The 15258-nt window shown below is 48.5% G+C and overlaps 2 protein-coding genes across 4 annotated transcripts; one reads left to right on the forward strand and one right to left on the reverse strand.

Moving 5' to 3' along the window:
• Positions 1–918: 918 nt before the first annotated feature.
• On the reverse strand, positions 919–6473 carry DTYMK (deoxythymidylate kinase). Its single transcript, XM_054639675.2, has 5 exons — positions 6344–6473; positions 5595–5703; positions 4406–4496; positions 1974–2171; positions 919–1464 (listed from the first exon to the last, which is right to left on the reverse strand). The coding sequence occupies exons 1-5, from the start codon at positions 6471–6473 to the stop codon at positions 1354–1356; spliced, it is 639 nt and encodes a 212-aa protein (XP_054495650.1). The 3' UTR covers positions 919–1353.
• A 75-nt stretch (positions 6474–6548) lies between these two features.
• On the forward strand, positions 6549–15257 carry ING5 (inhibitor of growth family member 5). Of its 3 annotated transcripts, none has more exons than XM_054639670.2 (8): positions 6549–6700; positions 7558–7629; positions 8271–8437; positions 9743–9854; positions 10568–10661; positions 11855–11990; positions 12151–12212; positions 12750–15257. In XM_054639670.2, the coding sequence occupies exons 1-8, from the start codon at positions 6664–6666 to the stop codon at positions 12790–12792; spliced, it is 723 nt and encodes a 240-aa protein (XP_054495645.1). In that variant the 5' UTR covers positions 6549–6663; the 3' UTR covers positions 12793–15257. The 3 variants fall into 3 exon arrangements, with proteins under 3 accessions (XP_054495645.1, XP_077039844.1, XP_054495646.1); XM_077183729.1 differs by lacking the exon at positions 6549–6700 and adding an exon at positions 6900–6933; XM_054639671.2 differs by lacking the exon at positions 6549–6700 and adding an exon at positions 6959–7387.
• The last annotated feature ends 1 nt before the right edge of the window (position 15258 follows it).

Below are 15258 nucleotides of genomic sequence, written 5' to 3' on the forward strand. Positions count from 1 at the left end.
TGGACAGAACTTGAAGCAGCCTGGTCTAGTGGAAGGTGTCCCTGACCTTGGAAAAAGATGATCCTTAGGATCCCTTTCCAGCCCAAATCAGTCTGTGATTCTACTGTTTGTTTCACATTCATGGGTTTATGTTTAAGGACAGCTCTGCCAGACAAGATTTTACCCGAGTGTTCACACAACCCCAATAGCAGAGCTAAGCTCAGCTCTCTCTCTTAAATCTTTTAACAGGCATTTCTGGCTCTTCAGTGTGTTGCCTTGTCCCAGTGTTACTGTCAGGGCCTGATGCAGCATTGCAGGGCTCACCTCCTTCACCAGGAGTGTCTGGCTGCCAAGTGCTGGGCAGCTCTGGAAGGAAGCTGTTGCCATTCTAGCTGATGCTTGTATTAGCAATGTTGTTTTAAATATTTAGCTTCCTCTTCCTGCTCCTGAATCAGTTCAATCTGCCTCTCTCTGAGTTAGAGAGGATTTAGTCTGTGGGGATCAGAGCAGTCCACCCTGCTGGAAGGTGACTCAAACATTCAGCAGAGAGACCTGAACTCCCCTGGCCATGCCCATCTCTCAGTATTCCTTGGAAATGATAAATATTCCAGTTTGTTCTGGTGATTTAGGTGATTCACAGCTGGTCTGCTTTCAAACTGCACTGAGGTGTGTGCAGGAGCCACCAGTGACTGTTCCTCTCATCTTGGGCAGTCTAAAATAATTTATGTGCCTCTTGTCCTCCAGACTGGCCTTGCTATGAGCTCATCCATCTATTTCAAGTTCTTACCTGCTCACAGCTGGGGAGAAGGCTTGAATTCACCTCTCCCCTTTTTTCCACAGCTCTAGCAAACAGTTTTCCTTGGATTTCATGCCTGAACTGCAGCACTTTCAACTCCCATATATCCTTCTAGAAGATAAATGATCATACTGAAACAAAAGCCCTGTGCCAAATGCTTAAAAGAGTAATTTATTAGCAAATCCTCTACAAACTGGTTTGAGCATGGGGGGATGCATTTTCTAGAGAGGATGAATGATCAGAAATGTGGTAGTTCCCTAAAAATGGGAACTGTCTGTGTCCAGGGGTGGCCTGGGCTCCACACCCACATCTGCACTCCAGGACTGGAGCTGGAACAGGAGCTTGGGAGAGGGAGGTTTTGACAAGGAATTTGATACACACTCATGGCATGCTCATTTAAAAAATGCAGAAGGGACTCTGCAGGCTGGAAGGGAGGAGCAGAAAATAAAAAGGACATCAGCAGCATGTTGGACCCAAAAGAATACACAGGATCTAAGCTGCTGGGATGTCACAGTCATCCAAGTGCAGAAGATACAAAAAGTGACCTTTCCTTTATTCTTTTAGACCTGTATGAAGTTTCATTTCCAGAGTTCTCCCAAAGGTTTATTCTGAACCTCTTGCATAGTTTCCTTTGCAATGGACTTGATTTCTCTGTGCAAGTCTTCAATGCTCTTTGAAGCATCCACTGTCTGTTTCCAAGACAACAAAAACACAGGACAGATAACAGAGAACACAGAAATGAGAAAAACCTTGCTGTTAACATCTGCTTACCCCCCATTACTCAATATGTTATTCTTCCTGAGTAGTGAAATGAGCTAATTACACCTCTCTGCAGTTTCTGGAGTGCATTTGGGAGAAATCAAAATAGGTAGGAATAGACATTTAAGAAGTAGATGTGAGGGTGGGTGAAGGTAAACAGAAGGAGCTGCTGCTGGATGTTGTTTGCTGGCAGTGTCTGGAGTGTGTGACAGAGGCAGGTAAGCTGGGGATTCATCCCAGGTGCACCAAGAGTTGCCCAGGGTCTCCTGGAACAGGGAAGTGCCCTCTCTGCCACATCTCACAGTGCTCTTGGCTGGTCCCCAACATGTCCTGCTGAGCAAAGTGGGAAGGGGCAGCACAGGGATGTGACAGGCAAAATTTGGGAGCTCTCACTAGAGACCCTCAGTCCATGACAAGCCCATTAGAGTTAATTCCTCACCTTCCAGTTGAGGGTCTTGTCCTCCATGAGGGAATAGAAGCACTGAAGAACTTTCTTTTGGAAGGAGCTGGTCTCATAACGTTCCTGTCCAAAGTTGCCTCGTTCTGCTGCTGCTTCTGGGTTTAACTGGAGGAACAGGATCAGGTCTGGCTTTGGGAGCCCAACATCAGGCTGTTTGCACCAGTCCAGGCCAAAGTTCTGCCCCAAGCAAGGACAAGAGAGTGTGAGGTGAGACACAGAGACAGGAAAGCAGCAGGCTGGCTGGAGAGTGAGGTGGGGAAGGAACTGCCAAGGATGGCAGGAATTGCAACCCAAAACTCAGCACAGGCCATGAAGTGCACAGGTGATAGCCCAGCTGGCCATGTGGGAATTCAGCTCATCTGGGGGTGAGCAGGTTTTGTCAGGTGTTCAGCACCTCCTGTGCTTATTCAAGTTGGAGAGAGTGGAAGCTTTTTGTGCCTCTGCTGCAGATCCCATCTGAGCTCTACCAAGGCACATTCTGGGCCTCCACACAGCCAGTGCCACTCCAGAACTTGCTCAGTCCAGAAGAAAGCTGCTCCCAAACACAAACACCACACAGCTGCAATGCAGATCTCTCTGAGCCCCTGGAATTCCTTCCCAATACTCACCTCCCCAGGAATTTCAGCCCAGACACAAGAGATGCAGTTTTCCAGCTTTTGGATTTTGCTGACAGGTCTGAAGAGTTTCACCAGGGAATCCATGAATGAATACATGATGTTGGTGAGACTACAGAGTCCACTTACTGCTCATCCACATCTTAAATCCCTCTAGGAGGAGCTGGCACATCTGCCCCTCCAGTTTCTCCCCAGATGTTCTGTATCCTGGTAATCTGGGTATTTTTGGGATGTATGTGCAGTGGGTTTTTCAATCCCATGAGGGGGTAAGAGAAGCTGAAAGTGCCACAACATCTTGGGTGTGAGATCTGGCAGCCAGCAGACTTTTGTCTTAGGTATGGCCATCAACATCTCCCCTTCTCCTGGAAATGCTTCTTGAGTGAAAAACATGCCAAACTCCAGTCTTATAAGAAGCAGAGGAGGCCCATTCCAGCAGCAAAGGATGCCATCCCTGCTTCCCAAGGGTGGCATCCACATGGCTGAGCCCTGCAGCTCACCAGCTACATTCAAAGAAATGCAAACACTTTAAGACACCTTTTTTTCCCCCACCAGAAAGCAGCAGAGCACTCCTTGCTGTGCCCATGTGGATTTGGGATCACTATTTTGGGGTGATCAGCTCATGTTACACATCCTGGCTCTTAATTTGGGGCTTTTGCAGACACCTAATTAGCACCTAAATGCTTCAATGCATCTGTCTCAAGCTACACAATGTCCAGGCAAGCAGGAGGGGGGGTGAAGATGCAGGTGAGGGTGCAGGGCTTGGGGGGCCCAGGATCTCCTCAGTCCCTCCAGGAAGCAAGAAAGGCTTGGGCAGGAATGAATGCAGGTCACAGCTGGTGCTGCAGGCATGGCTGGAGCTTCTGTGACCACTCCTAGAGGATTGGTGGCTACTCAGCAGGAACAGGACACTTCTGAGGGAGTGGGACAAGTGTCTGTGCAGAATGGCTCCAAGAGAGGCTGACAGAGCTGACTTGTTCTGAAAGCCAAAAGGCACAAGTGGGAATTCCCAAGATATTGAGGAGAAATTCTTCCCTCTGAGGGTACTGAACTGGTTCAGTCTCAGCTGCCCAATGTTTTAATCCAGTACAGCACAGGAGTTAGAATATGGCACCAATGATTTAAAAAAACCCCAAACTGTGGGATCTGATCTAAGATTACAAGGGCAGGGTTAGATGGGATATTGAGAAGAAATTCTTCCCTGTGAGAGAGCTGAGGCCCTGGCACAGGGTGCCCAGAGAAGCTGTTGCTGCCCCTGGATCCCTGGAAGTGTCCAAGGCCAGGCTGGACAGGGCTTGGAGCAACCTGGGATAGTGGAAGGTGTCCCTGCCCTGGCAAGGACAAGTGGGAAATTCAGACTAAATGAAGAAAACCACTTTTACTCTGAAGGTGAGCAGAGAAGAACCCAGAAAGGAATGGATCTACATCCCTGAAGACACTCAGACCTTGGCTGGATGTAGGCCCAAGCAGCCTGCTTATGTCAGCCCTGCTGGAGGCTGAATTCCACAGGTCCCTTCTAATGTATGTGGTTCTGTTCCACAAATTGATGGGCCAGCAGCCTGAGCAAGTACAGAGAGTCTACAGGTCAGCTTCCAGTCCAGCAGTCTGTCCAGACTTACAAAAAGTCACCAAATAAGTTTTTCTGCTTGTTGTGGGGAAGGGTGGGCCCATGTTAAAATCTGAGCTGACCCTTCCACCCCTCACCTCCCAGAGGAATGGCCCCTGGGCCATCCACACCAACAGCCTGGGGCTGCTTCCCCAAGGAAGAGAGGGGCAGGGGCTGCTGCAGGTCTCACTCACCCCTTTGGCACTCGTGAAGGCCACTCCAGAGAAGGCATATCTGTCAACCACCACCGTGATCCCCTGCTGCAGCTTCTCCTTCATCATCGGTCTGGAACCATGGGGAGATAAAATAACAAAGCTGCACTCCTTTATGGTGACAGGAATGGAAGGAGTTCATCTAAAACTCCAAATATGTCATCATTAAGGGAGGTCAGCTGTGATGCAGGTGGCAGGTGAAGAGATGTTTGTATTCCCCACCAGGCACTGACCAAATACCCCCTCATGACACCCAAACTCAGGGTGCCAGCACTGGGCACTGCTCTAGGCAGCTCCAGGGATTCCAGGCAAGATCAAAGATGAACTATATTGACATGGACAGATAGTCCTCTTGCCCTTTTAGGTGGTACAGCAGATTTTGTGACATGCTCTGCCACCTCTATTCATGACACTTCTTCTTAGAGCTCACTTCTGTGCCTTCTGCTTAACTGGCACTGCCACTACAGCAGAGCCAGCAAAGCTTTTCTGTAAAATGAGAACATTTTGGAATCTGTATTTCCAGGTAGAAACAACAGCCAACAGTGATTTCCCCATGTCCACACACAGGCTCTGTGACTAAAGCAAGGACAGCCAATTCCTTAAGCACTGTCACTCACAGGGGCTGCCTGGCAAAGCAAGGTTATCTTCAGGAAAGGGAATAAATTCACAGTCTGAACTGGTTCAGTCTCAGCTGCCCAATGTTTTAATCCAGTACAGCACAGGAGTTGGAAATATGGCACCAATGATTCCAAAAAAAATCCCAAACTGTGGGATCTGATCTAAGATTACAAGGGCAGGGTTAGATGGGATATTAGGAAGAAATTTTTCACTGTGTGGGTGGGGAGGCCCTGGCACAGGGTGCCCAGAGAAGCTCTGGCTGTCCCTGGATTCCTGGAAGTGTCCAAGGCCAGGCTGGACAGGGCTTGGAGCAGCCTGGGACAGTGGAAGGTGTCCCTGTCCATGCCAGGGGTGGCACTGGCTGGGCTTTAAGGTCCCTCCCAACCCAAACCATCCTGTGATTAAATCTGAGTCCTTAAGACCCCATTTCCAGCCTGTTCCCCTGTCTGAACAGAATCACATTCTTGTACTTCCTGTGCCCACTGCAAGCTCAAAGCCCGTGGGAGCCCACCCCAGCCATTTTTCTCTCCCAAGTGAGCAAACATGACGTTACACATGCTCCCAGCGGTTGGCAGAGAAGAGCAGGTGGATGGTGTGGTCCTCCAGGTTCTTCTCCCTGCCCAGGTAGGAGCTGATCAGCTGCCCAATCTCTGTCGTTCTGTCTGCAGGAAACACAGAAAACGCAAAGGCTGCCCCAAACTGCTCTTCGCAGAGAGGTGTCTGTCCAGGGGAGTCTGTCTGTCACGGGTGGGAGGTTGTTCTCAGCAGGGCAGGGTCAGTCTGTCAGTCATGGATGAGCTGAGATCAGTCTGTCTGTCCATCAGAGGTGGCAGGAGGTCTGTCCAGGGTGAGGGGGATGTTTATTTGCCACGGTGGGAGAAGGTCGGTCCATAAGGGGCTGGATCTACCTGCCTGTGACAGGCTGGGGGAGAGGAGCTCGGTCCATCCGGGATGAGAGTCTGTCCGTCTGTCTGTCCGGGACGGGAGCGGTCTATCCACCCGGGGCTCTGTCTGTCTGTCCAGGACGGGAGCAGTCTATCCGCCCGGGGCTCTGTCTGTCCGGGACGGGTCTATCCACCCGGGGGGGTCTGTCTGTCCGAGACGAGTCTATCCTCCCATGGCTCTGTCCGGGCTGTGGGAGTCCATCTGTCCGGTGGGAGGCGGTCGGTCTGTCTAGGGTGGGAGGGCTCTATAGCTCAGGGCTGGGGCGGTCCCTCCGTTCAAACGCGGGCCCGCGCAGAGTTTGGGCGCGCAGGAAGCTCCTCCGGCCGGCCCCCGCTCCTTCCCGCCCCAGCACCGTACCCGGGAAGCGGAGGAGGTCGGCGGGGTGCCCGGCCTCCCGGAGGGCCTCCACGAGCCGCCGGCCCTGCGTGCTCTTCCCGGCCCGATCCACGCCCTCCAGCGCGATCAGCGCCCCGCGCCGTGCCGCCATCGCCGCCCGCCGGCCCCGCCCCTTCCGCCGCGCCCGCCAATCGCCGGCCGCCCCGCCCCTCATGAATATGCAGCGCTGCCGGCGGCGGCGGCGGCCAATGGGAGGCGGGCGGGCCGTGAATACGGGATGAGGCCGCGGGCCTTGTCATGCGGGCCCGGCGGGCGGCGGGGAGCGGCGCGCGGGCCGCAAGATGGCGACTGCCATGTACCTGGAGCACTACCTGGACAGTGAGCGCGGGGCGGGGGCGGCGGAGGGGCCGGGACGGGGAACGGGGCGGGGGCGGCGGGATCGGGGCGGGGGCGGCGGCGGCGGCAGCGCGGGAATTAAAACTGCGCCATGGGCAGCGCGGGGGAGTGGGGGGCGGGGGGGGCGCGTCACGGTGATTGCGTCATCAGCCGGCGCCGGGCTACGTCAGCGGTGTGCGCTAGGGAGTGGGAGTGAAGCCATGGCGGCTGTGGGGGTCAGCGGCGGGGGTTTTGCTCCTGTCCCTTCTCTCTGCTCTGGATCCTCTTCCTGTCCCCTCCTTCTGCTCAGGGTCCCGCTCTTGTCCTGTCTCTCTGCTCTGGATCCCACTCCCGTTCCCTCCCTCCGCTTGGGGCCCGCTCCTGTCCTTTCCCTATGCCTTGGGTCCTGCTCCCGTCTCCTCCCTCTGCTCGGGGTCCCGCTTGTTCTCCTCTCTCTGCCTTCGGTCCCGCTCCCGTCCCCTCCCTCCGCTCGGGATCTCGCTCCCGTCCCCTCTCTTTGCTGGGAGTCCCGCTCCCGTCCCCTCTCTCTGCTCTGAATCTCGCTCCTGTCCTCTCCCGCTGCTCGGGGCCCCGCTCCCGTCCCTTTCCTCTGCTCACGGCCCCGCTGCCCCCCTGGGCCGTGGTTCTGGGTGGTTCCAAAACCCAGCCAGGTGCTCAAAGTCTGCTGAGGTGAGCGGGTGGCTCACGGTGCGTGACTCGCAGGCTGGGTTTGGTTTGGTTGGGTTGGGTTGGGTTGGTTGGTTTGATTTAGAACTCATCTCGTTCCAGCCCCTGCCCTAGGCAGGGACACATTCTGTTGATAAGGTTGCTCAGAGCATTTAGCAGCATTTTTATTGTAGGTATTGAGAATCTGCCGTGCGAGCTGCAGAGGAACTTCCAGCTGATGCGGGAGCTGGATCAGAGGACGGAAGGTACGTGCAGGTGTTCCGGCAAGCAGAGCCGGGAGAGCCCCCTGGAGGCCGGGCTTTAGAGGCCGTGGCTGTTCCTTCTCTCAGGCTGAGTGCTCTGCAGTGTTTGCCTCTTTCCTCTGAGGATGTAGCTCACATGGCAGGGCTTGATTTTGTTTCCAATTTAAATTCATAGCTCTGTGATCACTCTATTCAGTGGCCTTCCTTCCCCCTGTTCCCATATCTAACAAGTTCTAGATTCCTCTGTGCCTTGCAGGATGATTTTTCTTGCTTTTTGAAGTTTTTGTTGGTGTCTGGCTGTGCATTAATTATTTTAATTTTGAACCATCAGAACAGTAAGTGACAGCCCAACAAGTAAAATGTTCTGTATGTGGGAAGAGAGGCTGAAACTTGTGAACCCATGGGTTCAGGTCATGATCTTAACTGTGAATTAACTGTAAATTAACTTGTGAATTAGCTGTAGAACACTTGAGAAAGCAGAATCACACCACAAGTGACAAACAGTGAACACCTTTAACTTAACAGGTTTTGTTTTTAAAAAAGAAAATGCATTAAGGAATTGAGGGGAGCATAACAGCTGTCAGGAAGGGTCTCCTAAATGGAAATAGAAAACCTAAAAAAAAAGATTTTTTTCTTTTCTTCAGATAAGAAAGCAGAGATTGACAGCCTGGCAGCAGCATACATTGAGTCTGTGAAGAACATGGTACCTGAGGAGAGGGTGGAGCACCTGAGGAAGATCCAGAGTGCCTACAGCAAGTGCAAGGAGTACAGTGATGACAAAGTACAGCTGGCCATGCAGACCTATGAGATGGTGAGCCATGGAAAAATGGGCATCCTCTGGAATGCTACACGTGGAGATGCTTCACAGTGTCAGCTTCCCTTCACTTTTTCTTCTTTTTGACTTAAATTTCTTACCAAAAGAAATTTAGTCCTCAAGTTTGTTTCTCTCTGTTGCCATCCCCAAAGAGCTTTCTCCTTTGGCACCAGGTTTCTCTTTTGCTGAAGAATTAGTGAGTTTACCCCCCCCCCCTTGGAGGTGGCTTTATCAGCAGTACTCGTCTGCTGTGTGATAATGCCAGCAAATTTACCCCACTCCCTCCTCCCCAGCAGCTCTCTGTCACTGATAATTTATTTAGGGCACACTTAGTTGAAAGCAAATTGGTTGTCTTTTTTTTAAGCCAGTTGCTGTGCTGTGTTGTGGAGGAACAGCAGGAATTCTGCTCAGTTGCCTGGGTTTATTGGACCTGAAAATTTCCTCTATAGACCTTGGGAGAAAATCCCATTTCTTAAGATGCAGATTTCCACTTTTTTTTTTTTCCCTTCTATCCCTTGAATATTTCTTATCTCCACTTGTTTTACCCCCTGGATGAAAGTTGAGTGAGGGGAATCCTTTTGACTGTACTAAATGTTTGCTGTCCAGCTTGCAGAGATGCTTTGAGTTTTGCTACAGCTGCAGTAGGTGTTTGGCTGCCATCAAACACTGCAAAAAAGGAAATGATGTCCCAGGATATTAATGCCCTGATAATTAATGCACTAATTTAATGACAAACTATTGTAGCAGCACAGTTTGGGGGGGTGGCTTGAAATCCCTGTTCTGAAAGTCACTTTATTGCAGCCAGGGTAGTTCAGGTACTTAATTAGTGTGTGTTGAGTTGATACTGAGGATAGCCGGCCTCTGTCTGTATTTGTTGTTAAACTTTGATTCACGTGACAGTGGAGTACCCTGGGAAAAACCCAAACTGCTCAGCTCGACACATTTCAAGGACTGCCTTTCAATTTTGAAAATTGCAGGGACAAAACCATTTTTTTAGTATCTCTCATCTTGTTTTGTTCTGAAAATCATTACTCTGAGTTGCTTTGAGTGTCTGTTGCCTCCCTTCTTCCTTTCTGCCTGCTTGTGGAGGGGTTGGATCCTTGTGCTTTTCCTCCTCATTCCCTCTGCGTGTGCCATTTCCCTTTCCCCACCCCATACCCCTTTCCTGCCTCACTCTGCACCACCACACTGCTCCTGCTGATAACAGCCAAGTTTGAGCCCTTCCTGTTTTTGTCTGGGGCTCTTTTTTTCTTTTTTGGGGTGTTTCTTTGCAGTTCAGTTTGTGGTTTCCTCTCGGGGCAGGTGGATAAGCACATCCGCCGGCTGGATGCGGACCTGGCGCGCTTTGAAGCTGATCTCAAAGATAAACTGGAAGGCAGCGACTTTGAAACCCCTGCATCCAGGAGCCTGAAAAGTGGGTGAATTTTACAGTTGGCAGCCTTTTCCAGCACTTAGAGTATCAAAGAAGGAAGGCTGAGATGTAAAATAGGCTGTTATTTCTGGAGGAAGGAAAGAAATGTGTCGTTCTGTTTGTTTTTAATGTTCTTACAGTGGGCAAGAGATGAAGAGAAATGTGGTGCTGGGATCAAATTTACTGTCACTGTTTCATCCTGAGCTTGTTACTGGTTCTAAGGAGGGTGCTGTGCCAAAACTGCACTGCTATAACAGTCTTAGTTTTGGGAGAAATTAGGAATCAAAAGAAGATTTAAAATTAAAAGCAGCAGTGCAGCACAGCTTTATGCCTTTGAACAATGAAATAAGGGGTAGGAGCAAGGAGGTGGGGATAAAAGTTATGTTAGTTATTGAGTAATCTATTAAATGTGCTTTAAAATACACTGAGATGAAAAAAAAAATACTGCATGTCTAATCAAGTGTGATGCTGTTTATGACACACTGCAGTGCTTTGTTGCCAAAACTACAAACACAAGAGCTTGGTGCTCAGTTGTTATTAATTTGGTGTACTTGTGGCTTACAAATGCATTTCAGTCGGCATATTCAATTACATATATAATAAGGATTACTCAGTTGCATATGAAATAGGGATTTCAAGCCAGTAACTGCATCAAAAGAACAGCTGGGGATGTTTCTGCCACTCAGATAGCCTGAAGTTTTGTTTTTCCTTTCTAGAGGGACGAAGTCAGAAAGACAAAAGAAGCTCTCGTGGTCGAGGCAGGAGAACATCTGAAGAAGATACACCAAAGAAAAAGAAGCTCAAAGGAGGGTAAGGCAGAGCCAGGCACAACTCCAGGGCCTTGGTGGTGACGCTTGATGAATTTTCCACAGGCTCATATTACCCTGTTTGTGACTCATGCCCAGATGGAGAGCAGTGTTAGGAGTGCTCTGGTCTTATACCATTTCATTAATGTCCTGCTTAGGACAGGCCAGCATTGTTAATTAACTCCTTGGTTGGCATGTGGAAGCTCAGCATGCTTGGAACACTCTGACTGGAAGGACAAGATCCTGTTGCTGTTGGCAAGCTGGGAGAAAATAGCTTTGATTTTTGTCACAGGGCTATTTTTAACAGTTGCTTGTGGTCTTGATGGTAAAAGAAATTAACTTCGCCATCAGGACAGAAACTGATGTTGTGCTGCTGTTCTAGAAATCTTGGAGAATTTTGGGGGGTTGTTTTCACAGAATTGTGTCCTAGGTAGCCTTGAATAATCTGATTTGGTTTTGAGAGGCAAGGAGGAAAGCTTGTCCCCTCTCTGAGATGAGATTTATATTAAAGGGGCTCAGTTTATTATGCTATTTTCAGGTGGCAGGAAACTAAAAGTAGTTTCTATGGACTGCTACTGGCATGTCAGCACATCCCTGTCAGGGTAAGAGGGTTCACTCATGCCTAACAATGAGAAAAAATCTGTATTGAAACAGGTTGGGAAAAACCCCAAAGAGGTTATTGTACCCACAACCAGGAGTGATCTGTATGATAATTTGTTACTTTACTCATGACAGCTACAAATCCCTCTCTTAATTCTTTCCAGTCATACTGTGTTTGATCCAACCTGCCGTATGATTTTAATTACTGGTAATGTAATACAAACTCTAAAACAGGCTCAGTGTGGTTTAGGGAAGATACTGTAAAACACTAATTTTCCCAAGTAGGATTTGGATCTTGGAAACACCAAATCCCAGAATGGTTTGGGTTTGGAGGGACCTTAAAGACCATCCCCTGCAGTGGGCAGGGGCACCTTCCACTAGCCTGGGTTGTTCCAAGTCTGGCCATGAACACTTCAGCAATGGGCAGGCACAGCTTTTCCAGGCAACCTGTGCCAGGGCTTCCCTACCCTCACAGAGAAGAATTTCCTCCCAGTATCCCATCTAACCCTTCCCTCTGGCAGTGGGGAGCCATGCCCTTGTACACAGTGCTGTCTGCAGTTGAGAAGTGTTTTGTCCTGACTCTGTCCTTGCCCACAGGTCTGAGTTTGCTGATACCATCCTGTCAGTGCATCCCTCAGATGTCCTGGACATGCCAGTGGATCCCAATGAGCCCACCTACTGCCTGTGTCACCAGGTGTCCTATGGAGAGATGATTGGCTGTGACAACCCAGATGTAAGCACTTGAGAGATTATTGATTTTCAGGTGTTTGTTGCCTCCCAACCCTGTACAGCCCAAGGAGGGGGTCCTTTCTCAGTTAGCTCATGCCAAATGATGGGAATGTTTGTGAGCCACTAAGAATCTCCTCTGTGGGTTTTTCCTTTCTCTTTTGCAGTGCCCAATCGAGTGGTTCCACTTTGCATGTGTGGACCTGACCACCAAACCAAAAGGGAAATGGTGAGTGTGACAGCATTCAGCTTTGGGGTTTTTATCAGGCTGCAGTTTGCCTCAGCAAGAATTAAAACCCTGCTGTGACCCTGACAGTTTGCATCCTCTGTGATTGGGGATTAATTTGAGGGTAGAAGATACAAGATGAATCTTCTTGTTAAAAAAATCATTTCCACAGAAGTCTTAGGTACTGATGGGAGCAAAACTGCCTGATAAACAGAGCAGGTTTTGACCTGAGGCTTGTGTAAACAGGGACATGTTTCATTTGCTCCATTGTCACTAGTTGTGGCTGTGCTTAAAACAGACCCAGGTACCTCTTTGTTTCACTTCTGGAGGCAAATTTTGAAGACTTGTCAGGGTTTTACTCTGTGCTTATCTTGGAAAGGATTGTGGGCTTGTTATTTTTATCTAATGGACTGTTTTAATCAAATTACCAATTGTCAGTCAGAAACAGGCTTAATTGTGCCCAAATGTTAAAAACAGTTCTCAGGCTCTGTGCTGGTAATTTCAGGAGCTAATTACTGCCTCTTTTTTGTTTTCCTACAGGTTTTGTCCTCGTTGTGTTCAGGAAAGAAAGAAAAAGAAGTAAGCAGTAGAGAGGGATACACCGCCGAGGCAAGAAGAATTTAATATATTCCTACATTCATGTTGCAATATTACCTTTGATTATTTTTTGTTAGTCTATCCTCCATCTTTTTCTGGTATGATATTTAATTATCCAGTGGCCAGTTGAAATTCCTGTTCTTTCCTAAGACAGTGACTTTGGGAGGGAGTCCCAAATCCCTTTGCCACGGAGATTTTATTTATGTTAGTCTTGCACAATAATACTGAGGGAGGGTGTTGCCTTTTCTGGCTGTTTCCATTTCCCTGAAGATTCTTTAAGTACATCACTGTGAAGATGAAACCTGCAGTATTCTTGGAGAGAGAAGGTCGGATTTATTCACCAAATAAGATGAAGGCCTCAATTGTTGGCTGTGATTGCCTGTGTGGCACATGGGTAAATCAGGTTTTAGGGAAAGGCTCCATGAGGATATTTGTTTGTTCCCATGATGGTGTGGCTCTGCTCTTGAAGAAGGCCATCAGGAATGTTCTAACAGAACTTCTTGTCTTTTTTTAATTGGCCACATTAGCATGTTCTTGACTTCTCTAGCTGCCTTTCAGATGATGAATGTGAACCCTTGCATTAGCACAGTGTCAGTGGCTGCAGCAGAAGAGAGAGAGGAACTCAGGAGCTGGACAGCAAAAATTCTGTCTTTTTCTTCCTCTGAGATACAGAAGTTGAGGGAAGAGCAATTTTTTTTTTTTTTGAGGGAAGAGCAATTGCTTTTATATCTGTCTCCTGCATCATGAGGCTTCCCTGCCTTCAGTGAAAGATGTAGTGGGGAAAGGTGTTCCAGGCTTCCTTCCTGCTGGTGAAAGGAGGAAAAAAAGCCCCAAACTCAAGGACTTTGCTGGTTCTGGTTCCCAGTGGGTGTTGGTGGCAGCTCTGTGCAGGGCTGTGTGCTGCTTCCCATACCAGTGTGCAGGAGCTCTTGGTACAGACTGCTGGGAAGGCATCGAGAAACTCCCAGATAAACTTTTCTTCTGCTGAAAAAACAGTACAGAAGATTAAAAACACTTCTGCTCAGATTCTGGCACCTGTTTTCAAAAGAAAGGTGGCTTTTCCTGTTACACTGAGCCTCTTACTCTTGTTTTGCAATGAAGGAAAGTAGAACACAGCTCCTGCCACCTCTCCTTCCCTCTGTGGGGCTTTCTGCCTGCTGCTGACATAGAACAGACCTCTCAATTGTGAGGCAGCTTTTCCATGAATATTGATTTGTGGCAGGAAAAAAGGGTGGATTTTAGGAAGAAATCCCTGTCTTCAGGGTGCTGTCATTTCCAGTGTGGTGTTGCAGGTGTCTTTACTGCATTGCATCACAGAGAGATGAAGTTCCCACAGTTGTGTGCATGAAAATGCACGTTTGTGATACACATTTGTCATTGCTGCCTCAGAGCAGTACATGGACAACAGCAGGCAGGGAAATTAAAGCCAGAGTTCTGGATGGAAGGAGGAGGAACAGCAGTCACAAAAACCTGGAGTTCAGTGAGCCCTCTTCTTCTTCCTGCCTCTTCATGAGAGCAAATTTGTGGTACCTCATGAGCCAGCCTGTAATCCCGTCCCTGATGCTGTCCCAGGGTTTGTTTTCCCCTCCCACCCAATGGTATTGTAGGCAGCTTCTCTTCCTGATTTTCCTAAGCTTTGTTGGTACTGGCATTGCTGTGGATTAAGCATTTGATAGGAAACAACCTCAGAATTCCACTCTGGAGATCTTGCTGGAAATGTGCCATGAGGGGAGAGCAGCTCTGGGTGAGCCAGTGTGGAGCTGACTTCCCTCAGCTCTAAAATTCTGGTCAGGTAGGATAAACAAAACACATTTCTAATAGTACTTTTGGGGCTTTGAAGAGCATTTTCTTCTTGAACCAGCAAAACAAAAAGGAAAACAAGCTCTGGAAGGTAGAGCCCTCAAAAGGAAGGATAATTTGCTAGGAATGATGAATAGTGGGAGGTACAACATTCTGTTCTTTACAACACCTGTGATGTGTAAAGCATCTGAGATCTGATACCAGCAATAAACTCTCCCATTGGGAACATGCCAGTTCAGGGCTTGGATGGGTTCAGGAGCATCTCCTGCCCTCTTTACACCTGGTCGTAGAGAATTTTTACGACTCCTTGTAGACAGAAATACCAGCAGCCTTCATTTTTGCTTACTAAAAGATTTAAATCTTCTGACTTTTGAATGTACAGTGTTAAAATATTTCCTACAAAAGGGTGATCCCTAAAGGAATATCCCACTAAACATAACCCCAAAAAAAAAAAAACCCCACGCAAAGAGAGGGGGGCCCAGCTTTACTGCAGCTCATCCAAACTGGAGGTCAATACCGACTTTCACCCAATTCCCGAAAAAAAAAAAAAATTAAGGAATGTAATGTTTAAAAGAAAAAAAATGTATATCTGTATTTTTGGATCTTGGAGATGTTGGATTATATTATAAATAAAGTATTTTTGGGAATAAAT

This window comes from Agelaius phoeniceus, chromosome 10, assembly GCF_051311805.1.
Source record: "Agelaius phoeniceus isolate bAgePho1 chromosome 10, bAgePho1.hap1, whole genome shotgun sequence".
Lineage (NCBI taxonomy): Eukaryota > Metazoa > Chordata > Aves > Passeriformes > Icteridae > Agelaius > Agelaius phoeniceus.